A 15445-nucleotide genomic window follows, 5' to 3' on the forward strand; every position below is an offset into this window, starting at 1 on the left:
AGCGCGGCGAACGTCCCGGCGCCTTCCCGAAGAGCCCAGCGCCGTGTCCCCGAGGGCTCTCCGTGTTCGTGTCGCCGTCCGTAGGCGGGAGCCCCCCGGCCGGGGCAGAATGGGGCGATGTGCCGGGGATGCGCCCTTTGCAGCACAGTGCAGCTCTCGGGATGGCCGTCCCGCTGCGTGAGCACAGCGAGGCCAATCCGGCAAACACACGAGCCGTATATGTAAAAGTCAGGGACGTTTATTACATATCAAAAAAATCTACACGCTTTGGCCAGAGATCCCCCCGTCAGGGCCGGCACAGCCCCGCTCTGCGGCCGGCGGTGCCCCAGCACCGGGCTCAGCCCGGCCCCGCGCTGCTCCATCACGCCTTGGCTCTCTCTCCTCCGTCCTCGGCGTTGGCCGCCGGCTGTGCCGCTGCTGCTGGCAGCTGGATGGGCACGTTCCTCTCGTTGGGCGGCGGCAGGGCCAGCCGGGGGGCCTCGATGCGCAGTTGCCCCTCGCTGGACAGGGAGCAGCTCAGCGCCTCGGCGTCCACCTCCTCGGGCACGTCCCACTCGCGCTTCAGCACCTCGTACTTGTAGGAGAAGGAGCCCTTCTCGTCCGTGCTCTGCGTCTCCTTCTGCCCCACCAGCACCACCTTCCTGCCCACCACCTTCACCGACAGCTGTTCGGGGGCGAAGTCCTTCACGTCCTGGCAGACGGAGAAGCCCTCCCCGGAGCCCTGGGTCAGAGCCGCGCTGCTGCTCGGTGCCCGCTCGATGCTGACGCGGTTGGAGCTGCTCCCGCTGCTCAGAAGCTGCTCGAAGCTGCTCATGAACTGCCGAGCCCTCTCCATCTCCATCCGTATCTCTCTCTCCAGCTCAGCAAAGAGGGTGCCCGGGTGAGGCCAGAGGGTGCGGACGGGTCCCAGCCACGGGAACAGAGACCCGGAGGTGGGCGGCATGAAGTGCAGGCGGCAAAGCATCTCTGCGGTGCTGCGGCTGAGGCTGTGCGCAGGGCTGGAGCGGTGCTGGGCTGCCGCCGGGACGCGGGGTTTTATCCTCCTCTTCCCGGGGGTGTGCCCCTTCCAGAACGCTCTCTCCCCACGCACCCTCCTGGAGCCATCGCCTATTTTTGCGCGGCTGATTATCCGCCGGCCAAAATAGCGCCTGCTTCTGGGGCCGAGTCACCCTCCGCAAATAGGGAGCTGCAGTCACCGCCGAGGCTCGGGTTTCTGCAAAGCCACCGTGATGCAGCACGCGGCACCGCCGGCCGAGGGGGCAAACAAAGCCCTCCCGCAGCCCCACACTGCAGCGCGGGTCGCGCCGCGCAGGGACATTCCCACCCCGACGGTGTCACCGCTGCCCGACGCCTCTCGCACTTTCCAGACCCACCCCACGTCCAGGACTCCGTGCAGCCCTGAACGCAGCGCCTGTGCACCCTGCGTGGGGCGGGCACGGGTTTGCTTCGGTGTGTCCCGTGGGGTCCCGACGGCGCCCGGTGGGTGGGACGCATTGCTGCAGGGGGGTCCTGAGAGTGGGGCGGGGGGGGAACGGGCCGAGGGGAGGGGATGGCAGCGAGGAGGGGAGTCCGGCCCCGCTCCCAGCCGGGAAGCAGAAAGGCCACGGATTTTTGGCAGGGGCGGCTCGGGCATCCCGCTCGGAGGCTGAGGTGATGCTGCTAATTATAATTCAGGAGAGCAGAGCTGCAAGAGTAAGAGCGAAGGTATGTGGGCCGTGAGGTAAGAGGTGCCTCACCTCAGCGATGAGTAACAAGAATGAGCTCGAACGGGCCAGAAAGAGCCGCGCTCTTCTCCCGAGGGTGACGGCATCCGCGGGCCGAGGCTCCTCCTCCCGGCAAGGGAAATAAAAGCCGCGGGCGCCGGAGCCGGAGCACAGCGCTCCCAACTCCCGGAGAGGAAACAGCTGAGAGCAAAGAGCTGAGAGCAGCAGCAGCAGCAGCAGCAGCAGCAGCAGCAGCAACAACAACAACAACAACAACAACGATGCTTTGCCGGATGCACCTCGCTCCTTTCGCCTCCAGCTCCCTGGCCACCCGGCTGGGCACGGTGAGGACCCTCTGGCCGCACGCAGAGACCATCTTCAGCGAGCTGCAGCAGGAGATGGAGAAGGCTCGGCAGTTCATGAGCAGCTTCGAGCAGCTCCTGAGCAGCCACGGACCCATCACTGCAGAGCAGGCTCCGAGCAGCAGCGCAGCCCCGGTCCAGGGCTCTGGGGAGGGCTTCTCCGTCTGCCAGGACGTGAAGAACTTCGCCCCCGAGCAGCTGTCGGTGAAGGTGGTGGGCAGGAAGGTGGTGCTGGTGGGGCAGAAGGAGACGCAGAGCACGGACGAGAAGGGCTCCTTCTCCTACAAGTACGAGGTGCTGAAGCGCGAGTGGGACGTGCCCGAGGAGGTGGACGCCGAGGCGCTGAGCTGCTCCCTGTCGCCAGAGGGGCAGCTCCGCATCGAGGCCCCCCGGCTGGCCCTGCCGTCTGCTGCTGAGAGGAACGTGCCCATCCAGGTGAGCCCCGCGGCTCCGCAGCCCGGGGCAGCCAAGGATGGAGCTGCCAGCAAAGCCAAGGCGTGATGGGACGGAACGACGGTCTGCATCGGGACCAGCAGAGACGGCAGTGAGTCTTGGGCTGTAGCCCAGACGTGCTCCATCCACCGTGTTTTTCACTATACTGGAATGTTCTTGCTTTTGTATCCAATAAAAAATCCTTTTGCATAGAACCTGGTTGTGCTTCTTTTTGGGGGGATGATCGATGGGGTGGCTGAGCCTCGGCCTCAGCTCTTGGTGGGTGCACGGAGAGGGTAAAACTCTGCTCTTGGTTCTACAGAGCTGAAGCAGACCCACTGTGCTGCTCAGAGCAGGGTGAACTCCCTGTTCTCCCACACTACAGCATCTCCTGCCCACGCTGCTGCCTGCAGCACCTCCATAGCCCTCATGCTCAGACCAGTGCCTCTAAAATAAGAAGACACCTGTGCTGGAAGATGTTAGGTGGAGGTTATCCCGTCACAGCTACTTTTCTCCCCAGGCAGCTTAGAAAGGGGCTGCAGAAGATCCCTCTGGGATGGCAGCAGCAGGCAGGGTGGAACCAGGCTCCAGCACTTGGGGCCAGGTCCGGGCAGGTCTGCAGGCATGCAGGCACAACACCTGTTTTTGCCAAAGCTGCTCTGAGCTCATGCAGCTCTTCCTCGCAGCAGTGCCAGCAGCACAGAGGCTCTGCAGAGCACAGACCCAAACCAGAGTCCATCACAGCTGAACAGCACAGGCTGGGGCAGCAGCAGGAGACCCTGAGAGCATCACAGCCTCAACAGGGAGATGGAGACCCCGAGGCATGGGCCAGAAATGAAGTCCTGTCAACCAGGAGCACTTGTACAAGAAACCAGCAGATGGCAACAGCACCTTGCTGTGTTCCCAGCGCTGTTCAGTTGGGAGTGGGTGGCCATCATCCAACAGGTCCTTCTTTTGCTGTTGGGGAATCCAGCAGCACAGACAAACCAACCTGGAAGCAATGGGATCTGTGCCATCTCCTGAGGGTTGTGAGCCCCTCCAGCAGATGAACAGCCATACAGAAACAACACGACATCAGCATCTTGTGACAACATCCACCAGGGACAGAGGCATTTGCCGACTAATATTTGAGCACATCATCCCTAAGTTTGTCCAACTGTCACATCAACTCCCAGCTCTATGCATACTGCTCCTCCCACCTCTCCTCAGCTTCTGCTATTGCTGGTTAGCCTAGAAGTGATGGTGACAAACAGTTCTCACTGTTTACCTCGAGTATGCTGCTGCACACTCAGCTATGACGAGCACAGCAAACCACCTCCAGCTCCTAACAGCCACGAGCTCTCTGCAACTCCATGCAGGAATTCCTCCCTCACGAGGCGGCTGCTGCAGAAGCACAACCCAGACTTGAGGAGAACACAGCACACGCTTCTCCCTGCCAAGGGAAGGATGGGCACGTGTTCCTCAGAGATGTGCCCTGGCAGAGCTGGCCTCAGCACACCTGTTATGTTCTGGTCCACTCCCCTTTGCTTGAGCTGGTTAAGAAACATGAACATTGCTGATCGTGGTAGGTTTATAAAAATTCTCTTTTAATCACACAAAACTGAAGTTTGTGATGAAGACTAGCTTGACAGTTCCTCTTAAATACCAGTATGCATAAGACACTGCATTAGGCACTAGGCAGCAGCCAACATCAGTTAGAGTCTGGCAAGAGAAGCCATTTTAATACCTCCCTTCATACTGTGTGGAATTACAGGCTTTTGCAATACATAGTTTTCACTGACAGGTTATCCGAGGTTTCCCCTGCCCCACTTCTGTACATCAGTAAACCTTGTGTATTCACACCAGAGTAGGGTTAACATCAGTGGCATCACAACCATCAAAAAAGACAATTTTCTATACAAGATTTCTTTCTTTCTTTCTTTTTTTTGCAAAAGTTGCAACAGGATTAGTGCATTACGACAGAACCAGAGATAGAAAAGAAGTTGGCATGCTAGAGTCCAACACAAATAAAGACAATAGGCAGCTAGTTGTATGTACTATATTGACAAGATACTGATTGGTTACATGAAGAAACGTACAATACAAAATACAGAAGAAATCAGTTTTTCTTCCCTCTGCCCCACCCCAAAATACTCATAATTGATTTGGTCAATAAGTGGCTGAAGAGCCAGAGTTTGTCACTATAATGCTACAGTTTAGTGGTTGTTCTAGGCGTATCGTACTGGTATCGCCTCAGCTTTTACACGTGGGTAACTTTAAACAAGGCTGTCTAGTCTCAATATCCCTTTGTTTCCAATAGTGAACTACAGTACTGTGGGACCTGGGTGCTGCTGGCCCTCACCCGTGGGAAGGGATGAGCTGGCTGGGCAGACACCAGGTCGTGCATCCACCACCACCAGGAAGAGGGAAGAGCAGAAGTTCATATATTAAAAAAGTGACTTAAGACTTAGAATTGAATTAGTATTTGTACAGAAAGGTGCAGGTGGAAGAACTCCCTCCAGCCTATGATCAGAAAGGGATGGAGAAATCACAGCAGCCACTGGCAGCAGCCGCTCTACGGTAAGTGCGATTGTTAGCATGGATTCCAGTCACGTCCTTCGAGGGCTCTGTCAGCTGAGATCAGCTGCTCAGTTGCTGCAGCACTGGCTCCTGCTGGGCTGACTGCTCTCCTGAAGGTCGACCACCCGATTCCTGCCCGGACCACCTGGAGCGTTCTGGGGTTCATTTTTTGGCAGTTTCTTGGCTAGGAAAGAAGCAACACATCAGCAGGCTGCTCTTATAGAGGCCAATCTCCCCCCCCCGCAGATCACACGCTGAGCTCAGCTCTGCTCCAGCCCGAGCCTCCACCTCTTAAGGAGCTCAGGATGGGACACTGCTGGCAGCACGAGTACATTAAACCTGCTCTGAGCTGTCATCAGTTCTGCTCCACCCTCATTCACCCCAGATAAAGGCAGAGAGGGAACGAGGTTTGCACTACCTGGGAGACTTCATACACAAGTCTAGCAACCGGTCATACACACACTCCAGTAAGAGCCCTCAGAACCTGGCTGACACAGATTCTGTGGTTTTCAGTAGGCTGTACTGCCAGTGCTCAGAGCTACTCCAGACAGCCTGTTCACACACACACAGTTACCTATTGCCATGAAGATTTCATTCACATTCATCGCTGTCTTTGCTGATGTCTCCATGAACAGCAAGCTGTTGTCATCTGCATACGTTTGTGCATCCTAGAAACAATCACACCAGAGTGATAAAGGCATCCTGCCACGAGGAGGCCCATGCAGGCTCCACATGCTCCATTTGCTGGCATACTAAAGACTGAATTCGGCCTCTGCCCAGCCCAAACTGGGCGCTTCCACCCCAGCACAGCCCTGCCCGGCCAGGACAGCTGGGAGACATGCACCACTGACAGGACCACATGACTGAAGAGCCAGCAGCAAGAGCCAGGATACAGCAGCACAGGTTGTTTGTGAGCTACATGTGGACACTGTGTCTCAAGCAACTCAACACCTTGTACTTTGGTTGGCCGGGAGTTTAACACACTTTGCAACGTGCTGCCAGCAGTTCTGTGCACAGCTCTTTGAGATAAGAGCTTCTACTAAGAAATCTGCCTCAGACAACTTGAGGTAAGAGTTGTGAGGACTAGAAAACAAGCTTCAGGTGACTTATCTAAAAGATGCCTCTTCATACATTGCTGAAGGCAGCCCCTGATAAGAAGACAGAGAACAAGTTTGCATTATCAGCTGTTGCTATGGGCCTTCATAACTTAACTGTTACCAACAAGAGCTACAAGTATTGTGACAAACCTACAGGAGGAAGGCAGGCTTCAAGGGGCACCCTGGGGTCCTCAGTAGCATCAATCTCAACTTCCACACTTTCTCCTCAAAGTATTTTTGACATAGACACCTGACCAAAGAGCTGCTTTCCTGACTGCTCAGGTAGCAGCTGAACCAGATTCCCACTTACCTGGAAGTCCACAGCTCTCTTGGTAGCAAGGTCTGCCTTGTTTCCTGCTAGTGCAATTACAATATTGGGGCTAGCCTGCCTCTGCAACTCTTTCACCCAATTCTTGGCTCGTACAAATGTGTCCTGGAAGTAAACAGGAGGCAGTCAGGAAAGGCAGCCCCTTATTAATACACAATGAAGATGTGATTAGAACAAGTCTTTCCTGTAAGAAGCGTTCTGCCTCTACAGCACTTTGTAGCAGGATTCTTTATCAGCTTAGACAGCCTTGCTCAGAAACGAGGAAGTGACCACGAGTTTAAGAAAGTTTTACTGAGCTACCTGTAGGCAGGCACCTGCAGAAGCCCCAAACCCAAAACTCTCCCAGGGAACTGAGAAGCATCGGATGCAAAGCAGATGCCCCCCTCCCAGCAGACACTCGGGGCCCCGGCGCCGCACTCACTGTGTTGGTGATGTCGTAGACCACAATGGCTGCCTGGGCACCTCGGTAGTACATGGGTGCCAGGCTGTGATACCGCTCCTGCCCCGCCGTATCCCAGATCTCAAACTTCACCGTTGTGTCATCCAGACAGACCGTCTGCGTTAGGAAGGCAGCTGAAAGAGAATGGGTGTTGGCCTTATCTCCAGCTGGAGCTCCTACAGCAAGAGCCAGCAGCTCAGAGCAGTTCTGCTTTGCACAAGAGCTGGCAGAAGCCCCAGCCCAGCCAGCACTCTGCCACCTGCTGTGGAACTCACAGCTCCGCCGTGCTACAACTATGCAGGAACCAGAGAGCCACCGAGCAGCCAACAGACAGGTGGCTCCGAGCAGCCAGCAAGCAGCCTGCCGTCTCAGTGCTACTCCCTTTCCCAGGGGCCACCACCCAGATCACACAGCACAGCTGCACACCCCCACCATTACTTCAGAGAGTGCCTCGGTGCCAAAGCACTGCACTCAGCCCAGTTACTCTGGGCTCCTTGGTTTAGAAACCAGTTATTTTCCTGGTCCAGGGAGCATAATGCCATACCTCCATTTCAGTTCTAACACAACCAGGCTTTACGCGGGCTGAAGTAGAACAGCAGATCGCTCACAAGGCCCCTGTGGCAAAGCATTGAGCCCTGCCTGCCTGTAAGCTGCCCTGCTCCCCACACGGTCACGACGGGGACAGACGGAGCCTCTCTGCACATCTCCTCGCATTACTGCCCAGCAGGCTGGGTGCTGACTGACCTTTGACTGGTGACACCACACTGACTGTTTTAAGCCAAAGATCTGCTAGGCCTGAAGGAGTTGTGCAAGTAGTTTACTTTATCAGGCTACAAACAAGCTTGATATCCCAGGTCCTGGTCAGAAAACATAATTAAGGGCTGTAAACTAAACTGAATGCCTCAGTTCTAATTAGAAGCAGGAATTCAAATACTGGAAGATGCCTCAGAGGCAGAGTTGGTGGTTGCCATAGCACTGCTCTCTGGTGCGCTGATCTTCACACTAACAAACTGCAGACCAAGAGTTAAAGCATTAGCTGCTTGACTATTTATAGCAAAAAGCCCAGAGCAGACCGAAATAGCCATTAATACTCCTGATGCCCCTGGGCTGCATTACAAGGCCAGCATCTCTTAACCATCAGCATCTGGAGGTGGCACTCACCTCCGATCGTGCTCTCCTGGTACTCGTGGAACTGCCCCTTCACGAAGCGCAGAACAAGGCTGGATTTCCCCACCGCCGACTCTCCCAGGAGGACGAGTTTGAACTGACAGATTTTGTTTCCAGCAGCTGGTCCATTCGGTCGAGCAGCTCCACCTCGACCTGCCATCGTGGCCTAAGTGCAGGAGTGCCAAGAGATAAGGATGCTGGAGATTCTGCGCTGGATCCACCTGGAGGCAGGTTGCAACTGGAAGAGGAGCTCAGAGTTAGAGACACACCCCGGAGCAGCCCTACCAGTTCCAGCGGTTTTGACCCTCAGCCTCCATCAGCACAGGCAGCTGCTGCTCCTTCTCACTGTGGAAGGTTATTGGCTGCACCACAGCACATCAGGCAGCTTCTAGCAGTCAGCAGCTCCCACAGCATCTGAAGTAGCACGGCCTCCTGAGAGCAGGGATACGGCGAGAGGAGCTCCCTCCCACCAGGCCTCCAGCACTTCCACTGTGTGCCGTGCTGCACACCCTGCTAGGGCAAGGCAGGCGGGGAGCAGCCAGCGCGCCAGTCAGGTTATCAGAGCTTCGTCCATCAAAACACTGCTCAGCTCATGGGAGGTAACTGAGGTTGACCTGAACTCCTTCCCCCTCTGCTGAGTTCAACACGTGGCGGCTTCAGACGGCAGTGAAACAGAGGCGTTTGTGTGCCCTGGGTAAGCCTCTACGGACAGCAGCACCGACCCACTCCTCCAGATCACAGGAGCAAGTTGTTATGCTCAGAACTGTAAAGGCCCTCACACAGAGCTATTAAACACTGCATCTTCAAGCAGTCCTCAAGGCCACCTCGGACCTCCTGCAGCAGCACGGAGGAGCTGAGAGCAGCCGGCCCAAGAGCAGCTGCCCCTGCAGCACTGCAGGTAGTTATCACTGAGCAGAGTCTAGACGGCCTTATCTGAAAGCAGGGCAGCACCTACAACAGCAGACCAGATCTCCAGCGTTGTGCAGAAGCACTGCACAAAGAGTGAGACGAGCTGTTCCACATCCACAGATAACCTCGAGTGGAGGCGCAGTGCCTCCCAAGCCATCAGCCACAGTGAACTGTATTCCTGTTCTCAGCTGCAAGCAGATAACGTTCCAAGCACCCAGTTTCACAGATTTCAGCAGATTTCCTGTATTCAACATGACTCCCACTTCCCGTCAGTGACAAATGCTACAACTCATCGCATCTGCTCTGTATCACCACTTTCCCTTCAACTCTCACAGCCCAAGTTTCTTGACAGACAAGCAGCAAAGAAAGACCCTGACGGGCAGCTCCTCCACAGCGCGTCCTGAGCTCCAAGAAAACACCTTTTTTGCTCAGAGTGAGCCCAGCACGTACCCAGCAAACGGCACTCATATGAGCAGGAGCCCTGGAATGGTGTCCTGCAAGCCATGCTTCAGAGCAGAAGCTCCAGAGAATGCGGTGATCCGTGGAGCCGTTCAGCATGAAATCAGTTTGATCAGCAGGCGAGTCAGTCAGAAACCTACTGCCAGAGCAGTGCAGCACCATGCACTCAAGCAGGCAGGTGGGAAAGAAGCCTTGAGGAGCCCCCACGTGCAGTGAGATGCCCAAGTCGTGAAGCAGCCGCTGACAGCAGCGTATAACCAGAACCTGCCTCCCCGCCCCTGGAAGGACAGCCAGTGCTCTGACAGGATGAGAAAGCCTGAGAGGAAGCACACAGCTGCAGCTGGTTTTGCCGGACAGTGAGGAAGCAGCACTTTGCAGCTCTGGCCGGGAGCTGCTCGGTTATCACTGAGGTTCGAGGGGCGCAATGGAAGCCCCACATCTGAACCAACCTGGGAAAGTCTCCGCCTGTGGCGGTTCCTCCTCTAACTCAAGACTGCACAGCAGCAGCTTTTGCTTGCTTAACCTTGTATCCATGTACCAGGGCGGTCTATCAGCACACTGGCAAGCTCTGTCACCAGCTCAGACTAACATTCTGCACGTTCAAAGCCACGTGAATCATGCCTCAGTTGAGTTATGACCTCCCGAAACACGATAGGGGTGATTCCCAGAGCAAGGAAATGAGCCTGTTGACATCCTCAAGTCTTTGTGTGACCTACATTTCAGAGACTTCAGCTCATTTTACCATGAATTCAGATAGAATTGAGCAAGCAGGTCTACGTCCAGCTCACAGAAAATCAAGTTACCAGAGAACTGCTTCTGCTCTCTGCTGCGTTACAAATAACATCATTGCAGATTTGTTGGCTTACAACCAAAATACTCAATCAAAAGCCCCAGTGAAATATTTATCTTGTTAAATAGCTGACAGCGTTACATGAATTCCTCGGCGAAGGCAGCCCTGAAGGTACCGAGTGCTTTTGCTTCACCTACCACCGAATGGCAGCCGGCCATGGCAGCAGGAGCCTTGCTCCCACCCACAGCCTTAGCGCCCAGCCTCACCTGCGCCACACAGCATCTGTGCCGACCTCTTCCACTCTTAGCACTGCAATGCACGCTAAGAGTCATCTTCAAAAGCATTGCTGCCGTAGGAGCAGCACTGCACAAAGTAGTGCCAGCCCCACCAAGTTGGATCTGTTCCTATATTTCAGCTGCAACAGACAGCACGTCCTTCCCTCCACAAACAGTGGTGTCTGGGTCAGTAGGCACTGATCTGGAGCTGCAGCTCTGCTAGGGAACGAGTCATTGCAGTTGCCAGCTGCCATCCCACAGCCTTACAGCACCGATTTACAGAGCCATATCAACCTTTGCCATGTGCTCCTCAGGTTGTACCACTATTCTAAGTCACAACTTCTCTGCAGAGTCTCCTGCCCAAAGACCTGAGCACGTTCATTTTAATTCAGAGGCAATCAGGATCTCCAGCAGGAAAAAGTTAACATTTGTGTTGCTGCCTACAGTCCCGAGCAAATGCAGTAAGTCTAAAACCAGTTCTTTTACATGCTTTTAATACGTGTATCTGCCTCCTGATACCTGCAGAAGGAAAACAAAAAACACAAGTCCAGCATCTGATATTTCAGGGCTACCAGCCCACAGTTACTGCTCAACCCACTGCAGACGCTGCACAGCTGGGCTGGCAGGACAGCATCACACCCAGGCACCCACAGCTGGAAGACCCAGAGCCAAGGAAGCAGCAGAGCCCTTCCCACTGCCCCACGATGGCAACTGAATCCTGGCCACTGTACTCAACAGCTGCCCTTTAATAGAGATGACTGACCTCTCAACTCGATTAACAAAGCTTTCTGAGCAAAATAAACCCTCCAGAAGTTTAGGAGGAGGTGAAGTTTCGGCTGCTTCTCAGGGCAGCACACACGAGGCCCACAGAGGTGCTGCTCAGGCTGAGCACAGCAGTCCAGCTGAGGGCTGGCCTGGGCCAAAGGGCTCACAGCTCAGCTCACAGCTCAGCCCAAGGCAGAACACTGCACCATGAAAACGTCTGCTAAGGCTGAGATTAAGCCTCATCTGCCAGATGACAGCACCCGAACCAGGCAAGTTGCTCCAAGCCTGTCAGGAAAGGAAGCCAGAAGAGCCGGGCACCCAACGGAGCTCTCTGGAAGATGAGGCAAGGACTGCAGCTGGTTTGACCATCAGAGGTGCAGCTCTACAGTCAAAGGGAGCTGCAGAGCCAAATTCCAACAGTGAAGCAGTCAGCTATAAAACTGCTTTCTCTGGCTTTTTATTTCCTTTTTCTTAATAGGACTTTCTATTGAGAACTGTCCTTTTTCTTTATCCAAGTGACTCAGCCTATACGCACAACAGAAACCAGCTACCTCAGCTCTGGGACCCAAGCAACATCTGTAGGATGTCACTCCAACTTTTGCAAGCTTCAGGCAATCCTAAGCCACATGCACTTCATTCATTTTCTGAGCAGAACACAGAGAACATCCTGCAGGGGCAAAGTGCGAGCAAACTCAAGTTGAAATTTCAAATTCATTTAAGAAAGCCACCTCAAACACCTTTAATATTCCCAGTCGGGCACTGAGGCCGTTCCACTGAGTTAACGCAACAGCAAAGATCAACTCTCACTCCCACCCTCCATGCAGCACTGCCATGCAGTCGGTTCTCAGGCTCAGAGCCTTGGGCTGCTCGTGTCCCTCGGGCCTTCTGCTAGGCTCTCACCCCCCTCCAAAGATGTTCAGCAATTATCCTTTACCAAAAGCTCCTGACAGCAACTAATAAGATGCAAAGTACTACACTTGGATACTGCCTTTGGAGGCACGGGTTTTAATGCCCAGACAGCTGAACGAGCACCAGCAACAAGACTTATCACCGTGCGGGCCACACTGGCGCTACAACGAAGCTCCATGCCTAATCCAGCAGGGGTTTTAATTCTGCAGAATAGCATGACTAATTGCTTTCAAAACTGCAGCTAGTGTGCTATTAGATCACCATGGGCTGAAGAGAGAAACATGCAATTAGGGCAGGCTGAGGTTCTGAGCTCCTGCCCTTCTCGTGCTTCGGGAAAGCATTTGAACCTGTAGGTGACCGGAGCCACCACATCCCCACCTGCTGACACCACAGCCAGCGAGCTCCAGAGCAGCAGATGGAGACCCAAGCATGCGAGCTTCCAGCACAGCTTCACTCAAGCCATGGAAACAGCACACTTGTAAGGACTGCTTTAAAAGCAGCAGGATGAGAGGCGGCAGCTTCCGAGCAAGTGTTAGCAAGACATAAATTGCAGCACACAACTCCTGTAGATGAGTTCTGCACCACCTTCATTTTATATAAGCTTCTCACTGGCTGTATGGAACAAAGTCCCACATCCCAGGCACCAAAATCCCCCTGCTCCCACGTTAACCCCCTCTTGGAGGCCTTGCCTGCACTCAGTTATTCTTGGCACTGCAAGAACTTTGTCCAGTGTCCAGAAGCTGAAGCACTGCCAGGTTAACGATACTCAAGATTACTGCGTGGACCAACTCAAAACTGAACTAAGCTGTAATCCTGCAGGCAAGGTTCCCACCCCTCCTATTTCTTACACTGCATGCTCTCAAAAGGCTCGACTTCATTCTGCCCAGAAGTCCAGCAACACACGCCCATAGACAGCACCAGACAGCAGAGCAGAAAACAGCCATCTTCGCCACAGGAGAGTCAGTGACCTTCATAATATCTTTCCCAGACTGCACAAAGATCTCCTGCCTCCAGTGGCTCCTTTTTTGGAGCACTACCATATCAAAGCAAACATGAAAACCGGTGTTTTCTTATCTGTTTATGTAGGACTACTCCAACAGTTTGTTCCCATGCCTCAGGGGAAGTTAGCACTCACATCAGAAGTTAGAGAGAGCACTATTATTCCCCATAATGTCACTTCCAGGAAGATTTGCTGTTTCTGGCTCACAGATGGAACGTTTTCATGGTTACTGACAATTTCACAGAATTTGCATAAGAGGACTTCAAACTTCACATCCCAGGGGAAGAAAAAAGCTGACTCTGCCATTCCTACATTCTGCCCTCTTCTAAGCACGCTGACCAAAATACTTCAGGCTACACCCACTTCATTAGCAGCGTTCCCATTTCACTTCCTGTGTCTGGGAGGACTTGGCACTATTCCCCCCTCCCTTCCTAAGGAGATGTGTGACCATCCAGTGGGTGACCGTGCAGCGCTCCATGGCAGGACTGAGCTGATGAGGTGCGGGGCCCGGAGCCAAAGCTGACCCCCCTCCTTTCCACGCAGAGCTTTGCTGCGATGACAACAATTTCACTTCTCATCACTGCTCCCCCACACCTCGAGGTTTGGCCAAGCACAAGCACCAGGCTGTTATTCAGCTTCGTTGCAGTCAGTGCCCAATCCATTACTGGCTTCGCTGTTACAGCAGTGACCCAAATCCAACTCTGTCCAGAGTAAAACCAGGTAAGTGTTTGACCACATCCCACATCCTCCTATTGAGCCAGCTGCCCCCTATACTGCTCTCTAACTGAAACCCTTCCTCAGAACTTCTATTTTATCTTGCTCCCTCACCTGATGGGGTATTAAAGCCTTACCTAAACAGCCCTAGTGCCAGGCAGTGCAGGTCCCTTATCTTAAAATGAATGTAGTTTGAATTAGCCTACGGTATCTCAGCGGGAAAAACTGCCTATAGAGGTAGACTTGCTATGGAAGAAGTTGGCTGTTAGGGCATCCTGCTGAGACACAGTTGCTGAAGTCAAGCACGGCCTTTCTTAACCTTACAGGTCTGTACAGACTCTAGCTTTACCTGCTGTCCTCTCTCCAAGAGGGCCTTAAGGCCAACACTGCCCTACAGCAGTCAACAAACACTTCTGAACTCCTCACCCATTTCAGTCACAGCTTTCACCTTATTAGCAAAAAGCCTTAAGAGTCAAGGCACGAATGAGCATCAGTGGGACATTCCAAGGAAGTTCACTCAAACAGCACAGCATGTCAAGCCAACACAAATCAAAGTTATCTTTCTTTCTATGGTCTCAATCAAGCTTCAGGGCCCTGCGTTTAGAGAGTCAGGACTGCAGTTCAACGTTACACTGCATGGGGTGTCATGCTGGGCAGCTTGAGCATTTGGAAAGCCACCAGACAAAAAACTAAGAATAGTAGATGCAACTTGTTCCACATAGACTTAAAATAACATCTCAGTGCACTCTTCCCTCTGATTTCCTTACACATTTGGAAACCATCAAGGTCAGAGCTCCAACAGCCACACACAACAGCAACAAGTGAAGGGCCATAACTCCCGGGCAGGCTGGCTCACAGTGAGGTGCTGCCGTTAACCACGCAGCTCTCAGAAATCAGAGCTCTCCCACACTCAGTAGCACCTTGTGCACGACCAGAAACAGCAGCAGCTGCCACCACAGGGCCTCCCCGGGGCAGCCTGCTGCTCACCATGCAGCTGCAGGATCGGCCCTGTGGGATCACACAGCAGCTGTGCCAGGCAGCTGGAGGCTCTGTGTATAAACATGGAGCCATGCGCTCGAGATCCCTTCCAAGGAAAGGGCAGCACTGAGGTCAGCTCTGTGCCACCACACTGAATTCCACACGTGCCCCAGAGCACAAAGAGATGGCGTCTTCCATCAGCAGCAATCCAAAAAGGTCTTAGCTCTACAGCAACTACTTCCAACAAATAAAGCCAAAGTCTTCATTTAGGCCATGCTCTGCCTAGGACCCAGCTGGCTTCCAACCTTCTGGAGCTCCTACGCCCACCTCAGCACAGACTGACCACAACAAAAGGCCGGACCACAATCCTCGCGAGCAGCTCACCTTCCTCAGATCCCATTCAAATTCCAAGCAGCCACCGCTGTAGCACAGCAACACGAGAACGACCAGACAGGGGAGGAAGCATTTATTAACAGCAGGCCGCAGCGAGCAGCCGGGTCTGTCCTACCCGATCCGTAAAGGAGAACGACGCAGGCAGTTCCAGCCTGGGGCCGCCCAG

General features: G+C 54.0%; 3 protein-coding genes across 3 annotated transcripts; 1 reads left to right on the forward strand and 2 right to left on the reverse strand.

Moving 5' to 3' along the window:
- Positions 1-220: 220 nt before the first annotated feature.
- Positions 221-1097, reverse strand: LOC100547911 (heat shock protein 30C-like). The gene has a single exon (XM_010724676.3). The coding sequence runs from the start codon at positions 962-964 to the stop codon at positions 362-364; it is 603 nt and encodes a 200-aa protein (XP_010722978.1). The 5' UTR covers positions 965-1097; the 3' UTR covers positions 221-361.
- Positions 1098-1854: 757 nt separating this feature from the next.
- Positions 1855-2712, forward strand: HSPB9 (heat shock protein family B (small) member 9). Its single transcript, XM_010724677.2, has one exon. The coding sequence runs from the start codon at positions 1985-1987 to the stop codon at positions 2564-2566; it is 582 nt and encodes a 193-aa protein (XP_010722979.2). The 5' UTR covers positions 1855-1984; the 3' UTR covers positions 2567-2712.
- Positions 2713-4062: 1350 nt separating this feature from the next.
- Positions 4063-8366, reverse strand: RAB5C (RAB5C, member RAS oncogene family). The gene is made up of 5 exons (XM_003213125.4): positions 8082-8366; positions 6903-7054; positions 6464-6586; positions 5631-5724; positions 4063-5240 (listed from the first exon to the last, which is right to left on the reverse strand). Exons 1-5 carry the CDS (start codon positions 8245-8247, stop codon positions 5125-5127), a joined length of 651 nt encoding a protein of 216 aa, XP_003213173.1. The 5' UTR covers positions 8248-8366; the 3' UTR covers positions 4063-5124.
- Between the last annotated feature and the right edge of the window lie 7079 nt (positions 8367-15445).

The sequence above is a fragment of the Meleagris gallopavo genome, chromosome 29 (genome assembly GCF_000146605.3).
Source record: "Meleagris gallopavo isolate NT-WF06-2002-E0010 breed Aviagen turkey brand Nicholas breeding stock chromosome 29, Turkey_5.1, whole genome shotgun sequence".
Classification (NCBI taxonomy): Eukaryota; Metazoa; Chordata; class Aves; order Galliformes; family Phasianidae; genus Meleagris; species Meleagris gallopavo.

Bases quoted from the DNA above. Each gene is read 5' to 3' on its own strand.
- RAB5C (XM_003213125.4), bottom strand. From the start codon at position 8,247: ATGGCAGGTCGAGGTGGAGCTGCTCGACCGAATGGACCAGCTGCTGGA. The intron at 6,587-6,902 runs GTGAGTGCGGCG...GTTTACTTCCAG, and splicing joins TCTACGACATCACCAACACA to GACACATTTGTACGAGCCAA. The intron at 5,725-6,463 runs GTAAGTGGGAAT...GATTGTTTCTAG, and splicing joins AGAGAGCTGTGGACTTCCAG to GATGCACAAACGTATGCAGA.
- HSPB9 (XM_010724677.2), top strand. From the start codon at position 1,985: ATGCTTTGCCGGATGCACCTCGCTCCTTTCGCCTCCAGCTCCCTGGCC.
- LOC100547911 (XM_010724676.3), bottom strand. From the start codon at position 964: ATGCTTTGCCGCCTGCACTTCATGCCGCCCACCTCCGGGTCTCTGTTC.